Raw genomic sequence first — 22,533 nt, 5'->3', positions numbered from 1 at the left:
AAGCTGAAACTCCAGTACTTTGGCCACCTCATGCGAAGAGTTGACTCATTGGAAAAGACTCTGATGCTGGAAGGGATTGGGGGCAGGAGGAGAAGGGGACGACAGAGGATGAGATGGCTGGATGGCATCACTGACTCGATGGACATGAGTCTGCCTGAACTCTGGGTGTTGGTGATAGACAGGGAGGCCTGGCATGCTGCAATTCATGGGGTCGCAAAGAGTTGGACACGACTGAGCGACTGATCTGATCTGATCTGAGAGTTTACAATGTCTCAGCACAACCATGTGTACAACAATCACTTTATTTTCTCCTTCAACCCTGAATCAGGCAGGCTACTGGTAGTAGAAAAGAGGGCATTATATTACTTGAACCCTCCAAAAAATATCCATGCGTTATGGCTTTTATATCTATATTCAACTCATAAATTATCCTGCCTTTTCTAAAGCAGAGGATAAAGCTCATCTCCATTCTCTTAAGCTCTCTCCCATTCTCTTTAACTCTGAGTTGGTCCTTTCTGATTTCTCTCCTCCACTGCTACTGTTTTACCTAATTTTTATTTATTTTATTCATATCCCTAGATGTTCCTATAAAAGGATTTGTACCTCTTGTAATTTTATCCAATCCCTTTAGCCTTGGTAGAAGCTACTGGATGTATTTTATTTTTCCAAAACCACCCACACAGATAGGTTGGAAGCAAAGGTCATCTTTCCTTTGGAAAGCATTTCATGCCCCTAGCCAAATGGACAATAATCAGGAGCAGAGGGACTCTGTGTCACCTTTCTTCAGCCAAGTCTCTTGCTACCTGTTTGCTATTTCTGGGGTCAGAAAGAGAGGTGAGTACTTTGCACAACAGAGGCAAGTACCCGGAATTAGGACTGAGAGCTCAAGTTCCTGAGTTTCAACTGAGTCAGTTCTGAGTCAGGTCACTTTTTACAGATAACAGTGTAGAAAATCAGATTTTTAACTGTATAAGGTCAGAGGCTTCTCTCTGTTAAAAAAAAAAAAAAAAAAACAAGGGTAAAATATTATCTTTAAGGAGGAAACAGACAGAACAGGCTCCATCTTGAAAGCAGGACTCCATCCTGGGCCGGACTGTGGACTTTGAGCTATATGCCCAGTATTTATGGAACCTACATACTAACTGGAAAACTAGACCCCCTCCCCCGACCCATGAAAGAGCCCCAGGGCTCGTATCTAGACTCTCCATCGCCTAAAAGAATACACTAATTATCTGTGTAACCAAATAGAATCATAAATTCTATTATGCTTATTGGGGTATGACCACAGGTCTATTGATAATTGTCCACTGTTAACTACCTAGGCTTAAGGCATACGAATCATAGGTTTAAGGCATATGAATCACGGGTTAATTTTTATTGTATCTTTCTTTTCCTTTGTTCAGAGTAGTTTCAGAGAATTTGGGGAGGTGGGTTTGAACACGTACACTTGGGGTATATAAGATTTTCACAAAAACTGATTGGGGTCCTTGGCTAAGAGGAGACTCTGCCTTGGGCCCACCGTGTAATAAACTGCATTCCACTATCTGCATTGTCCTTCTGAGTGAGTTTGTTTCCCGGAATGTGTGTCTACAACAGTATATTAACCTGACAGGTATTTAGATTGGTTGCAAAAGGATATAGAATAGGAGACATAAATCTTACTTTAATACTCAGATCAAAAGACCCTTCTTTAGAAGGTCTTATTTTGATAACCAGCCCTGAGCAGTAACGTAGAGATATATTTTCAAATAGTTTTAGCCCATAATGCTCAGAATTAAAAAGACAAATTCTAACTGTTCTTTGGAGGAAAAGAGAAGCAAGCCTTATGGGTATTGAAAGGCCAAAAGTTACAAGGTTTTGGTTTGTGGTGCTTTGTCATATGCTTTATATTGCTGTGCCTTCTAAGCCACACTGATTAATTCTTTGAGCAGCTTCAGAAACACACAGAATGACCTCCAGTCTAAGAAAAAGTAGATGTTTCAAAAATAACTCCAGGCAATGTATCACGTGTTCTAGATTCTCCAATGTTGCCATAGTAAATGCTGCTATTTCCTCAGGATTTAAATACAATTCAAATCCTCAGGAACTTCCATTTCAATCTAAAACACAAGTTTTTGAAAGTACCTGGAAACCATTACCCACTTGGGGATTCTAGCTGAAAAAAACTAGTCCATTGTTTGAAAATGAAAATGGGCATTTAAAGGCTTCTCTCTGGCACTGACACAACTACTCTGTGTGATGTTAGAGGCTCTAGACCCAACACAGAGACCATTTGGCAGGACTCGGGGAGGAGCCAGAGGTGTGACAAAATTCCTTGAAGAGAAGGAGAAGTAGATTGCGCTTTGGCATCCCAGAGTGTATGATTCACTGATTCTTCTCTAGGGAAAATTTGCATGTAGCCTCATGAAAACCCAGAAATTTATATTTGAAATGAGAACAACAAAAGTGAAGCTACAGGAAAGCATCAAGAAAATAGTAAATTTTTAAAATGCAATCTCCTACAAGGAGCCTAATTATTTTTTTCATTTTTTAAACTATTACTTTGGCAAAGATTTAAAAAAAATACTAAATACTAAGTAGCAATGTGGTAGAAGAGAAACTCATATACTGGTGGTGGAAGTAAAAACTTATACCTTTCTACAGTGTAATTTTGCAGTATAACTCATGAGCTTAAGCATGCTTACACTCAATAATTTAAATTACAAATGTTTATTCTGAGGAAATAATCTAAATAATCTGAATAATTCAGAGAAACATTTATGTACTGAGATGATAATTGCAGAGATTTATAACAATTCTAGTCTTTCATATGATACACCTTTAAACATAAGGACATTTTTCTTCATTTTCTTTCTTTTTTTTTTTTGAAAACATATCCAGGATTCTCTCAATTGTTCCTCATAGCACAGTTTCCAGGCTATTTTATATTCTGGCCAACCTTTCTCTTCCACACAAACCATCACCAGAAGTATTCTATAATTTTTCCTCTGAAAGCAGTAGCATATGATCCAACATAACATTCTAAATCTGACCTGAGCATCTCGAGGAACTCTAGGAATGGTATCAAATTTATGTCGTTCATCCCCAAAAATGCTCAAGAGAAGTAACACTTCCAGTAGCTTGTTTTGGAAAGATGTGCTTTCCATTATTTCATGTCATTATCCTAAATTTAATCTTTAGAATGTTGAAAGCTGGTATCTGAAAAATACCTATTGGACACCTAAAATAATTACCTTCATAAAACTGAATTTAATTTGGCACCTCCTGTCTTCAGTGGACACCACTATAAATAAAAACCATGTGAGTTTTATTTCTGCATTGGTTGCCAAAATTATTTTTCACTTCTATTTATTGAAGGAGGAAACAGAACAGGCTCCATCTTGAAAGCAGGACTCCATTTTGGGCTGGACTGTGGACTTTGAGCTATATGCCCAGTATTTATGGAAATGACATACCAACTGGAAAACCAGACCCCCCGGATGGAAGAGCCCCAGGGCTCGTAGCTAGACACTCCACCTAGGTGGAGAGTCTATTCACCTAAAAGAACACCCTAATTATCTGTGTAACCGAATAGAATCATAAATTCCATTATGCTTATTGGGGTATGACCACAGGCCTATTGATAATTGTCCACTGTTAACTACCTAGGCTAAGGCATATGAGAATCACAGGTTAACTTTGTACCTTTCTTTTCCTTTGTTCAGAGTAGTTTCAGAGAATTTGGGGAGGTGGGTTTGAGCATGCACACTTAGGGTATATAAGGTTTTCACAAAAACTGGTCAGGGTCCTTGGCTAAGGGGAGACTCTGCCTTGGGCCCACCAGTGTAATAAACTGCACTCCACTATCTGCATTGTCCTTCTGAGTGAGTTTGTTTCCCAGAACACGTGGCTAAAACATTAGGACACAATCACAAGAGAACAATACTGATACTACTAACAAGAAGAATATATAAAATAATTTAAGTAATAATAGTTTTTGCAGAGCCCATCAGAGAGTTGAATTTGTGAGGAAATCTAATGAATTAAATCATCATTGATAGAGTCATGGGAAGAGGAGGAAGTAGTCACAAATGTTCATAAGAAAAACTCAGTTTAACTTTTCATAGATATTTAAAGACAGAGTGCATGCTGGCATGACTTTTTTGAATCCACGGGAAATAAAGGAGAGTCTTTTCCTGTTGACAAGTTCTTTTTTGTAGGCTTCACCAGATTTATTCAATAAAGTTTGGAAGCAGAAGAGTGCTGAGAGACCACCCTTAAAGGCAATGTTTCTATATCTCACTGATATTATCGGTAAAAATATGAAGATTATTCTGATAAACTCAGGTAAATCAGGTAAGCTCTGATTACTCTAATGATTAATCATTAAGGTTTTATATTTAGAGAATTTCATTAAATTAGCTAAATTTTTATGCTAGAAAATATTCATAATGCAAAAGAAAGCCATAAAGGAGGAATAGAAAGACATAAACATGAAATATTTAGAAGGCAAAAATATCAGGCAAATATAAATTCAACTACACCAGTGATAACATCAAATGTTAATGGATTAAATACTCTAATCAAAAGGCAGAGATTGTAGGCTAGATATAAAATAAGATCCAACTATATGCTGTCAACAGAAAATATACTTTAGATTCAACAATACAAATAGGTTGGCAATTGTAAAAGATATAACATGGAAACAGGAACCATAACAAATAGAAGCATCTATGTTAATATCAGAAGCACCCTATTCAAATGCAACTTTTGTTTCCCAATCTCCCTTCTCTGTTTTTCTTTAGCACTAAACACCATGTGACTTACTTTACATTTTAGTTAGTTGCTTATTACAATCTCTCCTAGTAGAAAGTAAGCTCTTTAAAGATAGGGCTATGGCGTTTGGTTTGGGTTTTTTTTTTTTTTTTTTTTGCTTTTTTTTTCCTCTCTCATTTACTCACAGCTGGTCCATTATGAATCCAGCATCTAGGATAGATTCAGATACACGATGGCAGCTCAATATGTATACATTTAATGAATGAACTTTATAAGCCTTAATTAGTTGCTAAGGATAGAATAGTGAATCAAACAAAAGTCTTCCTTCTCATGAAACATAATTTATAATAGAATAATTTTTTTTAGTGAGAAGCATATTTTATTGAGCTACACAGTAAGCATACACAATTAATGGAGATGATTGCAATTATTATTCCTTTTTCAAAGCCAAACCAAATTTTAAACATGTGTGTATTTCATTTGCTCTCCAGTATCTATAATTAACATCAATTTGACTGGATATTGAAGATCATCTACTGTTTTATTACTGTCATCCATTTTCATTCTATTTGGAGAAGCAGAAACTGCTCGTGCATTATTTTATCAAATATCTAAATGGTTTAAAAAATTGTTTTTCAAATGGTTGGATTTTGCCAAGTATGTTTATAAATAATTCTTATACTCACAAGCATAATGTAATAGAAATGTTTCACTTGTTTCTAATTCATTTGAACTTCATAAACTTATATACAGAATTGCTCAGTTGTGTTCAACTTTTTGTGGCCCCATGGACTGCAGTGCACCAGGCTTCCCTGTCATTCACCATCGCCCAGAGTTTGCTCATACTCATTTCCATTAAGTCGGTGGTGCCATCCAACCATCTCATCCTCCCCTTCCCTCCTACCTTCAATCTTTTCCAATATCAGGGTACTTTCCAATGAGTCAGCTCTTTGCATCCAGTGGCTAAAGTACTGGAACTTCAGCTTCAGCATCAGTTGTTCCAATGAATATTCAGGCTTGATTTCCTTTAGGATTGACTGGTTTGATCTTCATGCAGTCCAAGGGATTCTCAGGAGTCTTCTCCAACACCACAGTTTGAAAGCATCAATTCTTTGGCATTCAGCCTTCTTTATGGTCCAACTCTTACATCCATACATGACTACTGGGAAAACCATAGCTTTGACTAGATGGACTTTTGTCAACAAAATGATGTCTCTGCTTTTTAATCCTCTGTCTAGATTTTTCATAGCTTTTCTCTCAAGGAGAAAGAGTCTTTTAATTTCATGGCTACAGTTACCATCCACAGTGATTTTGGAGCCCAAGAAAATAAAGTCTGTAACTGTTTCCATTGTTTCTCCATCTATTTGCTGTGAAGTGATGGAGCCAGATGCCATGATCTTTGCTTTTTGAATGTTGAGTTTTAAGTGAGCTTTTTCACTCTCTCCTCTTTCACCTTCATCAAGAGGCTCTTTAGTTCCTCTTTGCTTTCAACCATTAGGGTGGTGTCATCTGCATATCTGAGGTTACTGATATTTCTCCTGGCAATCTTGATTTCAGCTTGTGCTTCATCTAGCCCTGTATTTTGCATGAGGTACTCTGCATAGAAGTTAAATAAGCAGGGTGACAATATACAACATCGATGTACTCCTTTACTAATTTTGAATCAGTCTGTTGTTCCATGTCCAGTTCTAACTGTTGCTTTTGACCTGCATACAGGTTTCTCAGGAGGCAGTTTACGTGGTCTAGTATTCCCATCTCTTGAGGAATTTTCCACAATTTGTTGTGATCCACATAGTAAAAGTCTTTAGTGTAATCAATGAAGCAGAAGTAGATGGTTTTTCTGGAATTCTCTTGCTTTTTCTATGATCCAATGGATGTTGACAATTTGATCTCTGGTTTTTCTGCCATTTCTAAAACCATCTTATACAGCTGGAAGTTATCGGTTCAGGTATTGTTGAAGCCTAGCTTAGAGGATTTTGAGCATGACCTTGCTAGCATATGAAATGAGTGTAATTGTGTGATAGTTTTAATGTTCTTTAGCATTGCTTTTCTTTGGGATTGGAATGAAAACTGACCTTGTCCAGTCCTGTGGCAACTGCTGAGTTTTCTAAATTTTATTTCTTTAGACTTAAATTGAAAAAAAGTAGGGAAAACCACTAGGCCATTCAGGTAATGCAGAGAATTGTTTAACAATAAAATATATCCTGTGCTGTGCTTAGTCGCTCAGTTGTGTCCAACACTTTGCAACCCCATGGACTGTAGCCCACCCGGCTTCACTGTCCATGGGGATTCTCCAGGCAAGAATACTGGCATGGGCTGCCATGCCCTCCTCTAGAGGATCTTCTCAACCCAGGGATCAAACCCACGTCTCCCACATTTCAGGCAGATTCTTTACTGTCTGAGCCACCAGGGAAGCCCAAGAATACTGGAATGAGTAGCCTATCTCTTCTCCAGAGGATCTTCTCAATCCAGGAATTTAACCAGGGTCTCCTGCAATGCAGGTCAATCCTTTACCAGCTGAGCTACCTGAGAAGCCCAAAAATGTGCCCTAAACCCTTGTTATAGATTTCAAATTTATATTTCATTAATTTCCCATGATAAGAAGACATTATCCTAAAAAGGTAAATTTAAATTAAAACTTCTCAGGGAGCAATACAAATAAATTCCATTATGTAAAGATTAAAATGAGCAGGTTTAAGTTATGCTGGAACTAATTCTTGTTGTTGGTTTTTTTGTTTTTTTAAAGGAGCATTCTATTCACTTTTGTCTTTTTTTCTTCCCTTTGTGACAACAAAGGCCATATTTTATGCCTCTTCCTTATGCATCTAAAATAAATTCTAATAACTACAAATTTGGTTAGAAATATTGTCAACAATGACAAGGATTAACAGGCTATTTTATCAAAACAATCCTCTATCTTCTTTTATATCTGAGAAAATAAGCTAACGTGATATTGAAGACTGGTGATAACAAATGACAATGGTAATAACTTCTACACAAGGGAAAGTACCCACTTACTCTTATAATTTTTTTTTCTTTTAGAAAATCTGAATAAAATATGAGGGGGAAAACAGTTGAGGTCCTAAACTTCTTTTAAAACCTGTTTTGAGGAAATTCAAGCCAGACAGGAACATACTCGGAGTTATGCCAGTAAGATTTAAGTGTTTAATCTTTATGATCAACTGTCTTTTTTTTTTTTTTAATGCAGAGCTATAGTACCTCTGTAATTTGATAAAAAGGATAATAAATAATGCTATAGATACCGTTTGTCAATATAACACCTTCTCTGTACTTTTTTCCTAATACATCTTAGACTTACATATAGCTCAAATAAGAAACCCAGGAGGCCTCTCCTTGCTCCCCCATTATATTAATAGATTAGCCATGCTGCTTCGTCCTTTATAGCTTTAAAACATTTAGTTTGTTGTGGTTTTGTTTACTACCAAAGTGTGGGGTTACTAAAAAAATAATTTTTTTAAAGAAAATTTTCAGGGTAGAGAAGACTCTTGAGAGTCCCTTGGACTGCAAGGAGATCCAACCAGTCCATTCTGAAGGAGATCAGCCCTGGGATTTCCTTGGAAGGAATGATGCTAAAGCTGAAACTCCAGTACTTTGGCCACCCAATGCGAAGAGTTGACTCATTGGAAAAGACTCTGATGCTGGGAGGGATTGAGGGCAGGAGGAGAAGGGGACAACAGAGGATGAGATGGCTGGATGGCATCACTGACTCGATGGACGTGAGTCTGAGTGAACTCCAGGAGTTGGTGATGGACAGGGAGGCCTGGCATGCTGTGATTCATGGGGTCACAAAGAGTTGGACATGACTGAGTGACTGAACTGAACTGAATACAAAAAAAAAGAATTCATCTCAAAACATGAACAGATTAATCAAACAAATAAACTCACCTGTCTTCGCATCTTTCCAATCATCCGAAAGAATAGTCTTCGTCTGGATAGTGTACTTAGATATAGGACTATGATTGTCTGAACCACGGCTCCAAGTAAGTGCCACCGAAGTGGCTCTAATGTCTTCTATTCGCAGACCACCTGGAGGGCCTGGAGGGCCTGGAATGAAAATATGGGTAATGAATCAATGAATCCCATCCAGTGAATTGGGTGCATATTGGCATACAAAATTGTCTTCCTTGCAATTAATCTAAAGAATATTTACACAATGAAATCAGTGTTGCCACATTCCTTTTAAGCATAAACTATAAGAAGCAATACTAATGGTATTTATAGTTTTTACTAAATGATTTCATGATGTCTTTTTATGAAAAGAGATAAATACCATCCTTTAAAATGGCATTATTATTCAGGATATATATGATAATCTTTGACTCATAAAATACAATTGACATCAAGGAACCTAACAGATTTTAATCATAGTGAGATTTAATGAAATTTTGCTGAATAAATGAATCAGAGTAGATAACACTGCCTAGATATGAGGATAGTTAGTCATAGTTTCATTCTGCCTCCCCAAAATGGAACAAATACTTTTTAATAATTCTAAATGTTATAGTTAATTTATTTTACTTGGAGTAGAAATTTCTGAAAATGACTGTATGTACCATTTTGGGTAATACAGTCTATGTTAGTTAAAGTAATAGAAATAATATTAACAGAAATATTTCTATGTATATAAAAGGTAGAAAACAACTATTAATTCAGGCATACCAGGAATGATCTAAAAACATCAAATAATATACTGAAGAAACAGGTCAGAAGACAATGTTAAAAATAGGATTTCACAGATGCTTAATAACTCAGTATTAATATTATTCATTTATTCTCTAAACTGAGAACACTGTGTTGAGTGGGAGAAATGAAAAGATAAATGAGACATAACTTTTAGGCTTTGAACAGATCTTTGTCGTGAAAAGGGTGGAATGGCACAGTAAATAAGCGACTGTAAAAGACAGTAGCAAATGCCAAGTTTATGGTTTACAGCATACTTAGACTTTGCATCATGATGTTTTCTTTTTAAAACTGTGAGAAAAAGTTCTTTAGATGGTAATGTAGCGTCTATCACTTACAATGCTAAACAAGGTTCTGTTGCCAGAGAACTCCTAAGATAGACATTTCAGACAATGACATCACTTTTCTTTGCATCAGAAAGGAGGCCATCCCCAATTGAATTAGGCACAGTGAACAAAATAATCAACAACGTTAGCAGAGTGGCAAATTTTTAAAGTATTAAATAAAACACATGTTTTTATCTTTTAGGTGAAAGCAAATACAAAGAGAAATCTTGAGAGCAGCTAGAGAAAATGGGCACATTATTTAAGTGCCTTCCCGTTTAAATGTCAGATCAGCTGCTTTATCTCCAGGGCCTTGTTCTCCACATGGGCTTTGGTCTTTACAGAGGTATAGATAACACTCCAAACCTGCACCAATTTCTTTGTAATTGGTCCCAAAGAGAAAAATGTGTATAGAACAACACAGTTGCATTACTACTAACAGTAAAATAACACAAGACACAGCCTATTTATGATAGTAACTTTTATTTAGAAGCACAAAACATAAATTAATAAGGGCAAATAGATTCTTATAAATATATATGTAATAGTATTTTTATACTTACTGATGTTAATTAAAAGTAACAATAATATGCCATCCAAAATTAATGAAAATAGCCACATAAATTATATAAACCACATTTGATATTCAGAAAGAACATGTTGCATTTTCCATATGTAAAGACTACATTGAAAAACAATACACATTCTTGATCAGAACCACAATGTTCCTTACTTCACATTAAGCATCAGCCCAAGTCAATTACTGAGTGGAATATTTCAGAGTATTAAAATTAAAATTTAGAAATGAAAAATTAAAAACTATATTTTTTTAAAAAAAGAGAAAGTCTTATAATGCAGGCATTCATACACTTTTTCTGAGCATAAGGAAATGTTAAAGGGAATTTAAGGCAAAATCGCCATAGGTTAGACTTTTATCATTAAGGTGTAAATCATTTCCCCACTATTACTCTCTGAAATTTTCGGATGGCAAATGAATGACTTTTGGAAAGGTCAGGTTAAAGCTGCATATTAATAATGCATTAATTGGGATACTATATGCATAATAATTCATCCCATTCACTGAGGAACAATATGAAGCAAAAGGCTGTAATTATATTTATGCATTTCTTTCTTTGATATATGCCTGGCCTATACTGACCCTTCTTAATAAATATTTGGTGAAGACATAAATAAATTTATCACATTGACCTTCAGAGCTCTGTAAACATAACAGTTATACACAACACAATCTCATTCTTTCATTTGCTCTGAAACTGTATTGCATTAAGAAGGTGAAATTGAGAAAATAAATGAAAAGGAGTTGGTTGATAACCCCAAAACCATAGTGTGGCAATATAACTTGGTAGTAATTTACCAAGTAGGTTTTTTTTCCATGTAGTAATTAAATACAAATATCCCCTAGGAAATACCTGAGAGGAAATATACTACTAAAGAACAGAGATTTTAGAGTTTAAAAAGGCTTGATTTTAAATTCAGTGCCTTGATTTATCTTGGGCAAGTTTATCAAATTGACTAAGCTTTCATTTTCTCAGGTATAAAATAGGAGTAATAAAAACTGACCAGATTGTTGTTAGGATTAAAATAAAAATCTTTAAGGAATGTTGTGCTAGGCCTGGTTTACAGAAAGCCCTTAGTAAATTTTAGTCTTAATACTATCAATGTTACACCTGTAAGAGCTTTCTGCACATCTGAGCTGTTGGATAGGATTAATATTTGTATAATAATTAACAAGGATCTGTTTATCAGATTGTTCTGGTAAACACCAGTTCTTTCCACTCAAAATTAAGTTGTTTCTGGTAAATTTTTTGGAGATAAGGAAAACTGGTCATGTGAAGGCCCTCTAGCGTGTACAAAGGATGCAGCGAAACTAGAGTGGTACTGTGGAGAGAAACGTGGCCAGCCTTGCACTGTCTCCCAGGAGAAAGGTTTTCTAAGCAGTGTAGCTCATGTTACTTGCTCCGTTTTTCTGTTCAAAATGGAGAGAAAAGTGCTGTGGCAGAAAATAAAATAATGCAGCCACTAGTTCCTCAGCACAAAGGCAGGCATTTAGAAACTGACCATCCTTCTGGACATAGACAGAGTGGTTATGAACCACTTTCTGTGTGGTTCAACGGAATCTCACTGGCCACATCCATACTCACTTTTCCAAAATTTGTCTAGGTTCTCAATGTATTTACTATTAAATCACTGACTACTGGCAAACAAAATAATATATTTTAGTAAATCCTTATTATATCTGAGTCTTTTATAATTCTTACAAATAACCCTAAAATGTAAGCACGTTATTTTCACTCCTTAACAGATGAGGAAATCCAGACATGAATAGATTAAATAAAATAACCACAGTCATCCAGCTAGCAAAGCTAAAGCTAAGATATGAACACAACCGATTCGCCATCAGGCTTTTCATTTACTACAGTGAAAACAATCATTTAAAAACAATATTACCAGATTCAAATTAAAAAATGGCCTTGACAGCTTTCCTTTAGAGACCTTTTGTGTTGCGGAGAATATGAATTACTTGGGCATTACTGTGCATTTTTGGGAAAATGATAAAAACTGTGTTACATTGATTATAGCTTTTTATATCTTTTTTGTGATCTGTTAACTCAAATAAATGAAGATAAATACATCACATAAATACATCATATAAATTCCTACTGTATTACATCCTAAGGTTTTGTTTTTATTATTGTAAAAGTGTTTGGTAATCTTTCCTGAAATTTACCAATTTTTTAGGAAAAAAAAAAAACCTATGTATGAACAAAATACAGATGTGATTTCCACTCAGTCTCTTTCATATATAAAATAATTAGAAGGAAAAATGAACAGAAATACAATTATTTCTCAATTCCATCATTTCTTCTTTAGGATTGTAGTAACACTCTGTGAAATAGTTTAGTGACATTTGAGGAAATAGTCAGTGACATTTGAGGAAAAATAGAAGAAAATTTTTTTTTTCAAAATGATTATTCACACATTATAAGTTGACTATATTTTCTCCATCAATAATTTTTTAATTTATTTTTTAATTGAAGGATAATTGCTTTACAGACTTTTGTTGTTTTCTGTCAAACCTCAACATGAATCAGCCATAGCTATACATATACCCCCTCCCTTTTGAACCGCCCTCCCATATCCCTCCCTATCCCATCCCTCTAGATTGATACAGAGCCCCTGTTTGAGTTTCCTGAGCCATATAGCAAATTCCTGTTGCCTATCTGTGTTACATATGGTAATGTAAGTTTCCATGTTACTCTTGACATACATTCATCCTCTCCTCCCCTCTCCCCATGTCCATAAGTCCATTTTCTATATCTGTTTTTCTATTGCTGCCCTGTAAATAAATTCTTCAGTACCGTTTTTCTAGATTCCGTATATATGTGTTAGAATACAGTATTTATCTTTCTCTTTCTGACTTACTTCACTCTGTATAATAGGTTCTAGGTTCATCCACCTCATTAGAACTGACTCAAAGGTATTCCTTTTTATGGCTGAGTAATATTCCATTGTGTATGTGTACCACAACTTTATCCATTCATCTGTCAGTGGACATCTAGGTTGCTTCCATGTTCTAGCTATTGTAATTGAAAAAGACACATGTATCCCATTATTCATTCCATCAATAATTGAGATTCATTTTCATTTAAGTCAAGTGGCATAGAAGATTTGAAACTGGGATCCTCCAAGATTAAACAGGATGCATAGTAGTCAAGCATCATGAGTCAGTGACAATACTTAGCCAAAAACCTTAATGCACTTTCTTCTGCTTAAACACTGACTGGCTTTCTAAACAACTGTGGTTGGAATTGGATCCAACATACTGTTGGTCCTTCTGGGATTCCACTCCACATAGCACACATTTAATATAAGCTTTGACACTAAACAGGAGACACATCCCAGTGTCATCCTGTTTCCACTTGTAATTGCTCAGTAAGCAATTAAGAACAAACCATCACATATAATATCCTATCCCGTGGTTCACTGTTTATTTTTACTAAAATAGTAAATCATAATGAAAAGTTTGAATGCTAAATGTCAATGAAAAGCTTAATGAAAAGTTCAGTGTAAATTATTGTCCCTTTTAAAATAAAGTAATCTGAAAATAACAATGCTGAAAGAACATCAGTTATATTAAGGTGGGTGGCTTCTTCTTTACAAAAATACATCAACTGAAGTCCCTTTTTTACTACAAGCCTGTTCTTGTTCTGAAAATTAGTTAAGACAACTGCTTTATCATAAGGTAATATAACACAAATTGATGTGTGGTGTTGTTGAAGCATGCTGCTGCTGCTAAGTCGCTTCAGTCGTGTCCGACTCTGTGCGACCCCATAGACGGCAGGCTCCCCCGTCCCTGGGACTCTCCAGGCATGAACACTGGAGTGGGTTGCCATTTCCTTCTCCGTTGTTGAAGCATAAGGCTGTATTAAGATGAAGCTGAATATTAAATGGGAATATGGTAGTTTTTAACCTCTAACAATGGTATTTTAACCTTCTACTTGATAAAAACGAACTTAGATCCCCATTAGAAATGAGAATGAGGTTAAAGGGAGGTAAATGAATCAATGTAATTCTAGTTGATATTGATACAGTTTATCTAAAGAAACTGGAGAAGGAAAGCTTCTTTTTTTCCTGGCACTTTTCATACTTGCCATGTGGTGTCCTTTCTAATTTTTATTGATCCTTTCCCAAACTATATTCATATCTGATGGTATATATTGCTGGTATACTTTCAACTAGAGATCGCTTAAGGGGCCCACAATGCTGATTCATGTACATCTCCATGGCAATATTTATGGATATAGGACAATCTCAAATTATTTTTAAAAATCTTATTAAAATGGCAATTGCCCTAGATCTCCAGTCTACATTCTAGGATGCTTCTTTCTGTGACAATAATTGAGACTAGAAAATGAGAAGTAAAAAATGATGGAAATAAGTAACATTTTGAGCCAGAGACATGTATTCCTTTAAGATGGCTGATCAATTGTTTTTTAATTACTTAAATATTTGGGATTTATATATATTTCTCTCAAAACTTCCCTAAGAGTTCTTCCAACCACAGATGGGAATGCTACAGTTACTAAAGGAGATATTTATATAATATCCCATGCCTAAGAGTAAGCCTATTTAAGAACAGCAAAAGTATTTCTTGTGAAGAAATAAGAATTTTAAGCATGTTTGTTTGACCAAAGCGGGGAAAGGGAAATATTTTCAAATAATGAAATTTAAGCAGTTCCAATATTACTCTCTCATTTCTACCCATGTCCTTCCAAAAAGTCTTGACCTTCCTTTCAAAATAAAGATCCAAGAAGGCCGATGCTAGGAGTTAACAATTAAATATGTATACATGCTGTTAATCACTTTGTTATCTTCACTTAAATCTAGCTACTGAGATGACAGTTTTCTCCACATGCTGTCCAATTTCACTTCCCAATTCCAGGAATTGTTCCAAAAACCCTACAGGGCCATGAGCAGGCTTCAGTTGTTTCTTGCTGCTCTATGTCTTTTCTTGCCAAATTATATATATGGAACCAGGGTACAGAAGGCCACGGGAAATAATGCCCCTTAGCTTACATCCTAATTAAGATAACTCATTAGTGAATTTGACAACAGATTTGTTCATTACCTGCTTGGGTAAATCAAACAGTCCATTCAGTAGCAATACTCTTGTATTATAATTCACCAATTTTTCATATTTTTTTTCAGATAATGAGCTAATTTCTGAGATATGTAATTTCAAAGAAAGACAGGACATGAAAACACAAAAATTTTACTTGGCCATCATATGATGTACTGGGTTAGTTCAGCAGACAGTTTTCAGATATTAGTAAAACTATATCATTATTTTCAAGTATCTTTCTGTTCAAAGTATGTTTAGGTGTCCAAAAGGAAAAAATCCTCTAGGAATTGGATTTTGGCAGGGGGAACTTCAGAAGCTACAATATTGAATTAATTAGTAAAATCTAGTATAATGTGTTAAAAAAAAGTTTTCACACAAATAGTGAGTGTCAGCGATCACCAGGTTGGAGGCAGGCTTGCACAGACGGGGAGAAAAGGATCCACCATGTTTTTCTCTCCATCTTTTCTGTTTTTACCTGCAAGAGGAAAGATCAAGGCTGAAGGGCAAGTGTTGATGCCCATTTAGGAGCAGGAAGCCATGTACTTTGAAAATTTGTCATATATCCTTAATTGGTAAGTTGAAATACGAACAAAGAACAACTTCTAGACATTGTGGATGAGAGTCCAAAAAGGAGAAGCCTGAAGAGACAAGCTTTGGCCCATTCAACCTGTTTCCCTCACAAATAGTGACTGACTTTCTAAAGAGTAAGAGTTGTAACTGAATCCCCTCTTCCCCTCTATAAACAAATGAAACAAAACAAAAAACTCCTAAAGCCTTTGTGATTTCACTCCACAAAGAACAATCTACCTACTGAAAATATGTTTGTGCCTTCAAGACTTCTAATTAAGAAAAAAAGCTTGAGGGTAAATTTAAGCTGTGACTTAAAAAATTAATCAGAGATTGGAGCTGGAAGTTGTAGGAACCTGTGTCTTGAGAAATATATTTATTATTCATGTCTATATGAACATTACGGCAAAAGGGGAGCGAAGTAAAAGAAAATGTTTATAAAAAGCCATCATGGGCAACACGTGAACTGGAGTTGTTATTATTCTCTTACATAAATATGGACTCTGAGACCCACAAGACCACAGCTTATTCAGCAGGTGAAGTGCTCTTTAAATCTATGCTCACATAATACCAAAAGCCAGACCATTCCCTTTGCATCACGTGGATCTTTTAATGACTATATCATATATCAGTATAACTATACCATTATAGAAAATCATGACATTAACAAGATGGTCATCCTCCTATGTTTCCTTACTATAACTAGGGATAGTTTGATTATAATTAGGCTATTTTGTAACCACTAGTATCCTCCTAGTTATAGTTATTTAAATAGGAGTAATCATGTATAGAAAAACTTGCTAGGAAAATTGCTGACTACTTGTTGCAAATTTAGTCCTATGATAAATGGTAACAAAGGTTACTTAATGCATTTGTCACTTCTATGTGTCTTTCAAATGTTAGAGATTTCCAAGTCTTTTGACGAGAGCTGAAGTTGATAATTTTTGAGATATTCTTTTTTCTCCCTTTCAAATGAAGTCTTGGTATTTTTGCAGAGAGAGAGGGAGTTGTGAACAGTCACACAGGAAGCCTCCCTAAACAGATGCACATTAGACTGCTATTTCTTGAATTAGTTAACAGTAGCTTTCAGCCTTTGAAGGAATATATCAAATAGTGGTCCTCCAAGTTGTTTAAATCACAATCAGAAGTACCTGGTGTCTTCTATTCAGGAACAGTCCCTTGCCCCTGAAGAAATTCTCAGAGGTGGGCAGGGGGCTCAAACACTGGCTGTTGAGGCCCTGAAGAATGTAGTGAGCTGATGCTCAGGAGTATATTCCTCAGTGTGACAGAGTCCAGACTACTCTGTGACACACCTACATTCTAGTGGGTCACACATTTTTTGCTGCTAAGAATATTGAAAATTCATAATTTTGTACATTATTTTTTTGTAAAAATGAAGCAGATTCAAGTATACCCTTTTAATTTTGCTAGCTCTTGCTTACCTTCATCCCAATGTACTTTCAGATAAAGGGGTTGGTGTTCCAGCAGTGTCCTGGGAAATGCACATGGACCCCAACCAAGTTCCTCACCTCACCCCATGTCCACAGAATGACTATTACTAGCACTGGACAATTAGAAGTCAAAATGACATTTTACTTTTTTGGAAAATAAAGAAATCTTTTGGATGTATTCCAGAATCTGCATTCACTCATGAGCATATCAGTCAGTTAAACATTATAATGGAAAAGTGTTTGGCAGAGAGAGCTTCCCATTGTACTAATCTAATGAGATATCCTAAGCCAGATTTAAACACATGTATGGGGGTCTAGCACACAAGGACTGAATCATGTAGTTACCTTTAAGGAGGAAACAGGGAAGGTGTAAACCAAAAATAGCTGGCTTTGTAGAATACCAATAGAGATTCACAGGAGGTTGGATTACCCTTTCAACATCTCTGCCCTTCTCTTTAGTCTATCTCACTTAACCTCAGTGATGATGGTAGTCAGATGAGCTATGTGATAGGAATTCAAAAGGACAAAAATCCCCTCTCTGCAGCTTCTTAAACTGACCACAGGTTTAGAGGGTAAAGGTTTTCTCTGATTTCCTTCATTTTCTTTTGCTTAGGTATAAAAAATTCTGTGACCCAGTCAAACTCCCAGGTTAGTGAGGTTGGCTGGTGGGAAGAAGATGGGAGTGGCAGGAAGCCAGTCTGCAAAAGGTACCATGAGGAAATAATTGCACATTTCTGAAACTCGAAATGGCAGATTTCACAAAAATCATATCAAAAAAATTGTTTTGCTTAAAAAGAATTATATGCCATTGAGTCTTCTGTTGATTATTTTTTCAATAATGAAGCTCAGGTGTTTTCTATTCTTTTTTAAATAAAATGAACCAAGAACAGAAAATATTAAGAAATTCTAATTTCAAGTAACTTAAAAGTTTACTCTGTAAATTAACTTCTAATTATCAATGCCTCAGGGTGTTCGGGTGGACAATTTAACTAATTATAAAACAAACCATATATCAACAGTAAAAAAGGATGCAAAATAAAAATTATCTGATCTGATTTTATATCTGGGGAAGTTAAATATTAAAGAAAAGTGAGAAAGATAAGTCCTTGCACTTCTAACATGCAGCAGTTTTGTTAGGATGACCTGAAAAAATTTATATGAAAGTTCTGTAGACACATACATTTTAATCTAAAACATTTAAACATTTTGAATGAACTATTTTTAAGGCCAAAAAACACATTGTAAAAATCAAGTTTAAAACTATCTATTATGATTTATTTACTCTTTTTGCTATTGTAATTATAATTTATAATGTTAATAGAGGAAAAAAAATATTATAGCTTTCTTTTGTCATCAGACCTATCATAAATACATTATGGGCAAAAATAAAATTGCAAAATTTGCATCAGTAACTTTTATATAAAATTAACATTTTTTATCAAAAAAAGGCCTACATTTTAACTTTTCACATTGATTACTTTATCTCTGAATATATTTGAATTAGTGCTTAATTAAATTGCTTTGCAGCAATGAACTGGGCATTATATATGAAGCGGGACTCCCTATATTCAAATCTTATTTTTTTGCTTAGTAGCTGAATAACCTTAGGCAAGTAACTTAGCCTCTCTGGGACTCAATTTCCTCATGTGTAAAATGGAGATAACAACAGTATCCATCCATCTCTTGAAATAGTGCCTGGTAAAAATAAACCTTTAGTAAATATTATATATCCTTGAATAATATAATAAATGTATACTTGCAATATGTATTTTGTTATTATATATAGTATATGATTTGTCATATATTATACAATTAGAGATACCAAGGGAACATTTCATGCAAAGATGGGCTCCATAAAGGACAGAAATGGTATGGACCTAACAGAAGCAGAAGAGATTAAGAAGAGGTGGCAAGAATACACAGAAGAACTATACAAAACAGATCTTCACGACTAAGATAATCATGATGATGTATGTGAACCCTCACCTAGAGCCAGACATCCTGGAATGTGAAGTCAAGTGGACTAAGATAATCATGATGATGTGAACCCTCACCTAGAGCCAGACATCCTGGAATGTGAAGTCAAGTGGGCCTTAGAAAGCATCACTATGAACAAAGCTAGTGGAGGTGATGGAATTCCAGTTGAGCTCTTTCAAATCCTAAAAGATGATGCTGTGAAAGTGCTACACTTAATATGCCAGCAAATTTGGAAAACTCAGCAAGTGGCCACAGGACTGGAAAAGGTCAGTTTTCATTCCAATCCCAAAGAAAGGCAATGCCAAAGAATGCTCAAACTACCGCACAATTGCACTCATCTCACATGCTAGTAAAGTAATGCTCAAAATTCTCCAAGCCAGGCTTCAGCAATATGTGAACTGTGAACTTCCTGATGTTCAAGCTGGTTTTAGAAAAGGCAGAGGAACCAGAAATCAAATTGCCAGCATCCGCTGGATCATGGAAAAAGCAAAAGAGTTCCAGAAAAACATCTATTTCTGTTTTACTGGCTATGCCAAAGCTTTTGACCGTGTGGATCACAATAAACTGTGGAAAATTCTGAAAGAGATGGGAATACCAGACCACCTGATCTGCCTCTTGAGAAACCTGTATGCAGGTCAGGAAGCAACAGTTAGAACTGGACATGGAACAACAGACTGGTTCCAAATAGGAAAAGGAGTACATCAAGGCTGTATATTATCACCCTGCTTGTTTAACTTATATGCAGAGTACATCATGAGAAACGCTGGACTGGAAGAAGCACAAGCTGGAATCAAGATTGCCAGGAGAAATATCAATAACCTCAGATATGCAGATGACACCACCCTTATGGCAAAAAGTGAAGAGGAACTCAAAAGCCTCTTGATGAAAGTGAAAGAGGAGAGTGAAAAAGTTGGCTTAAAACTCAACATCCAGAAAACTAAGATCATGGCATCTGGTCCCATCACTTCATGGGAAATAGCTGGGGAAACAGTGGAAACAGTGTCACACTTTATTTTTTTGGTCTCCAAAATCACTGCAGATGGTGACTGCAGCCATGAAATTAAAAGATGCTTACTCCTTGGCAGGAAAGTTATGACCAACCTAGATAGCATATTAAAAAGCAGAGACGTTACTTTGCCAACAAAGGTCCATCTAGTCAAGGCTATGGTTTTTCCAGTGGTCATGTATGGATGTGAGAGTTGGGCTGTGAAGAAGGCTGAGTGCCGAAGAATTGATGCTCTTGAACTGTGGTGTTGGAGAAGACTCTTGAGAGTCCCTTGGACTGCAAGGAGATCCAACCAGTCCATTCTAAAGATCAGTCCTGGGTGTTCTTTGGAAGGAATGATGCTAAAGCTGAAACTCCAGTACTTTGGCCACCTCATGCAAAGAGTTGACTCATTGGAAAAGACTCTGATGCTGGGAGGGATTGGGGGCAGGAGGAGAAAGCGATGACAGACGATGAGATGGCTGGATGGCATCCCTGACTCGATGGACGTTACTTTGAATGAACTCCGAGAGTTGGTAATGGACAGGGAAGCCTGGCATGCTGCAATTCATGGGGTCACAAAGAGTCGGACATGACTGAGCAACTGAAGTGAACTGACTGATACATTAAATTATGTAATAACAAATATTTTTATTTTATATTAATATGTGTCTTTCACAGCATAAAGACTGGAGCTATAAATATATATTTTGCCAATGTAAATTAAAATTAATTTTTAAAATTTGAACTAATTGCCATTTATTCACGCTCATAAAGGCTTGTGTATATCACTGATTATCTGTACCCCTCTTGTAATTTGACATAATTGTCAGTTTAATTTGGATTACTCTGGTAAATATACATTAATATATTAAGATCATTATGGACCAGTGAAATGAAGATCCAGGCTATTTAACAAGATCCAGGCTATTAAGTTCTGTAAAGCTTTCCTGCCTTCTCTCCTGGAATCAGAGTGAGGAGAAGCAAGTTTGTTGATTGTTTTTTTAAGGGAGCCCTGGATATAAACCCACTGTAGCAAAGAATAAACTCCAGTTTGCCAAAACCTGACCAGTTAGCTTACTAGACAAAGAGAACAATTAACTGAAGAAAAGAAGAAATCCTGCAATGAAACTTCTCTCACTGTACTTCAATGAGGAAAAAAAAAAGTAATTAAATTTATTCAGTGCATTCTTCATAGTGTCATCTACCAGTTTATAACCCTCATATTGTTATTTTTGATTTTTGAATTTGTAAAATGAAGGGTTAAACTAAATCACTTCCAAGATCCATCTTAAAGTTTAAAATATCATATCTCAGTCTGAAAGAACTACAAGTTTCATTGATATAATTGAACATTTCCTTGAATTTATGTCAATATACATTGTTTTGACATTAAAAAATACAATTTCAAATTATTACTGTACTTTGTAACTTTAGCAGTAATTAGGAAAGCTGCTATTTTTACTAGAGCTTTTATAAATAGAACTACTAGTAATTTCTAGCTTTGAAACAATCAAGCTACTTCTAAATTCTGCATTTATGATAAACAAATATGCATTTCAGCTTTAGCATTTAACAGTTACGGAGAACTGGCGCTTAGTAGCTTGTGAATTAGTTGATTCTCAATGGAAATGAGAAAGCTTAATTTCTGGGCAATCTTCACTATTAATAGATGTATTACTGCGGTATAGAGCCAACTGGGGTCAGGATGCCTCTGAATGGCGCCTGGTCAGTCATTGTTCCAACCAGTGTGGGCAGGGAGGGCCATTTTCCTGTCTCAGCCTACAAGGACTGATGAGATGGAATCTTTAGTGTGTCTCTGTGGCAAATTTTCTTGGCCAAAGTGGAAAGCAAAGGCAATTATCCAAGAATCTGAGGTAAATGTGTGTTTTTCTGACCCAAATACTTGAAAAACTACCTCAACTATTCTCTTTGATTTGGTGGTGATGATCTGGACACGTCTTTCTGCCTATATAAGTGAATCTCTTTTCTGGATGTCTTCACTAAGAGTGAGTGTGTTAGTGGGTGAAGGGTGGTAAGGTGCATGCATAATTTTATGTCTGTCTAACTTTGTGTGTATATCACATGAAACTTTTTAATCTGTCCTTCCTAATTTTATAGTTATTAAAC

At 35.7% G+C, this 22,533-nt stretch overlaps 1 protein-coding gene across 4 annotated transcripts in view; it reads right to left on the bottom strand.

Moving 5' to 3' along the window:
* Positions 1-22,533, bottom strand: part of CNTN1 (contactin 1) — a 405,010-nt gene that overhangs the window by 93,609 nt on the left and 288,868 nt on the right. For 3 of the 4 annotated variants that reach the window (XM_027542588.1, XM_027542590.1, XM_027542589.1), the window contains one exon: positions 8,662-8,820. In XM_027542588.1, coding sequence (XP_027398389.1) covers positions 8,662-8,820 — 159 coding nt within the window. Of the gene's footprint in view, positions 1-8,661; positions 8,821-15,557; positions 15,899-22,533 lie in introns of those variants that run through there. The other variant, XM_027542591.1, reaches the window with a different exon arrangement.

The sequence above is a fragment of the Bos indicus x Bos taurus genome, chromosome 5 (genome assembly GCF_003369695.1).
Source record: "Bos indicus x Bos taurus breed Angus x Brahman F1 hybrid chromosome 5, Bos_hybrid_MaternalHap_v2.0, whole genome shotgun sequence".
Taxonomy (NCBI): Eukaryota; Metazoa; Chordata; class Mammalia; order Artiodactyla; family Bovidae; genus Bos; species Bos indicus x Bos taurus.
This window is presented reverse-complemented; position numbering and strand designations above follow the sequence as displayed.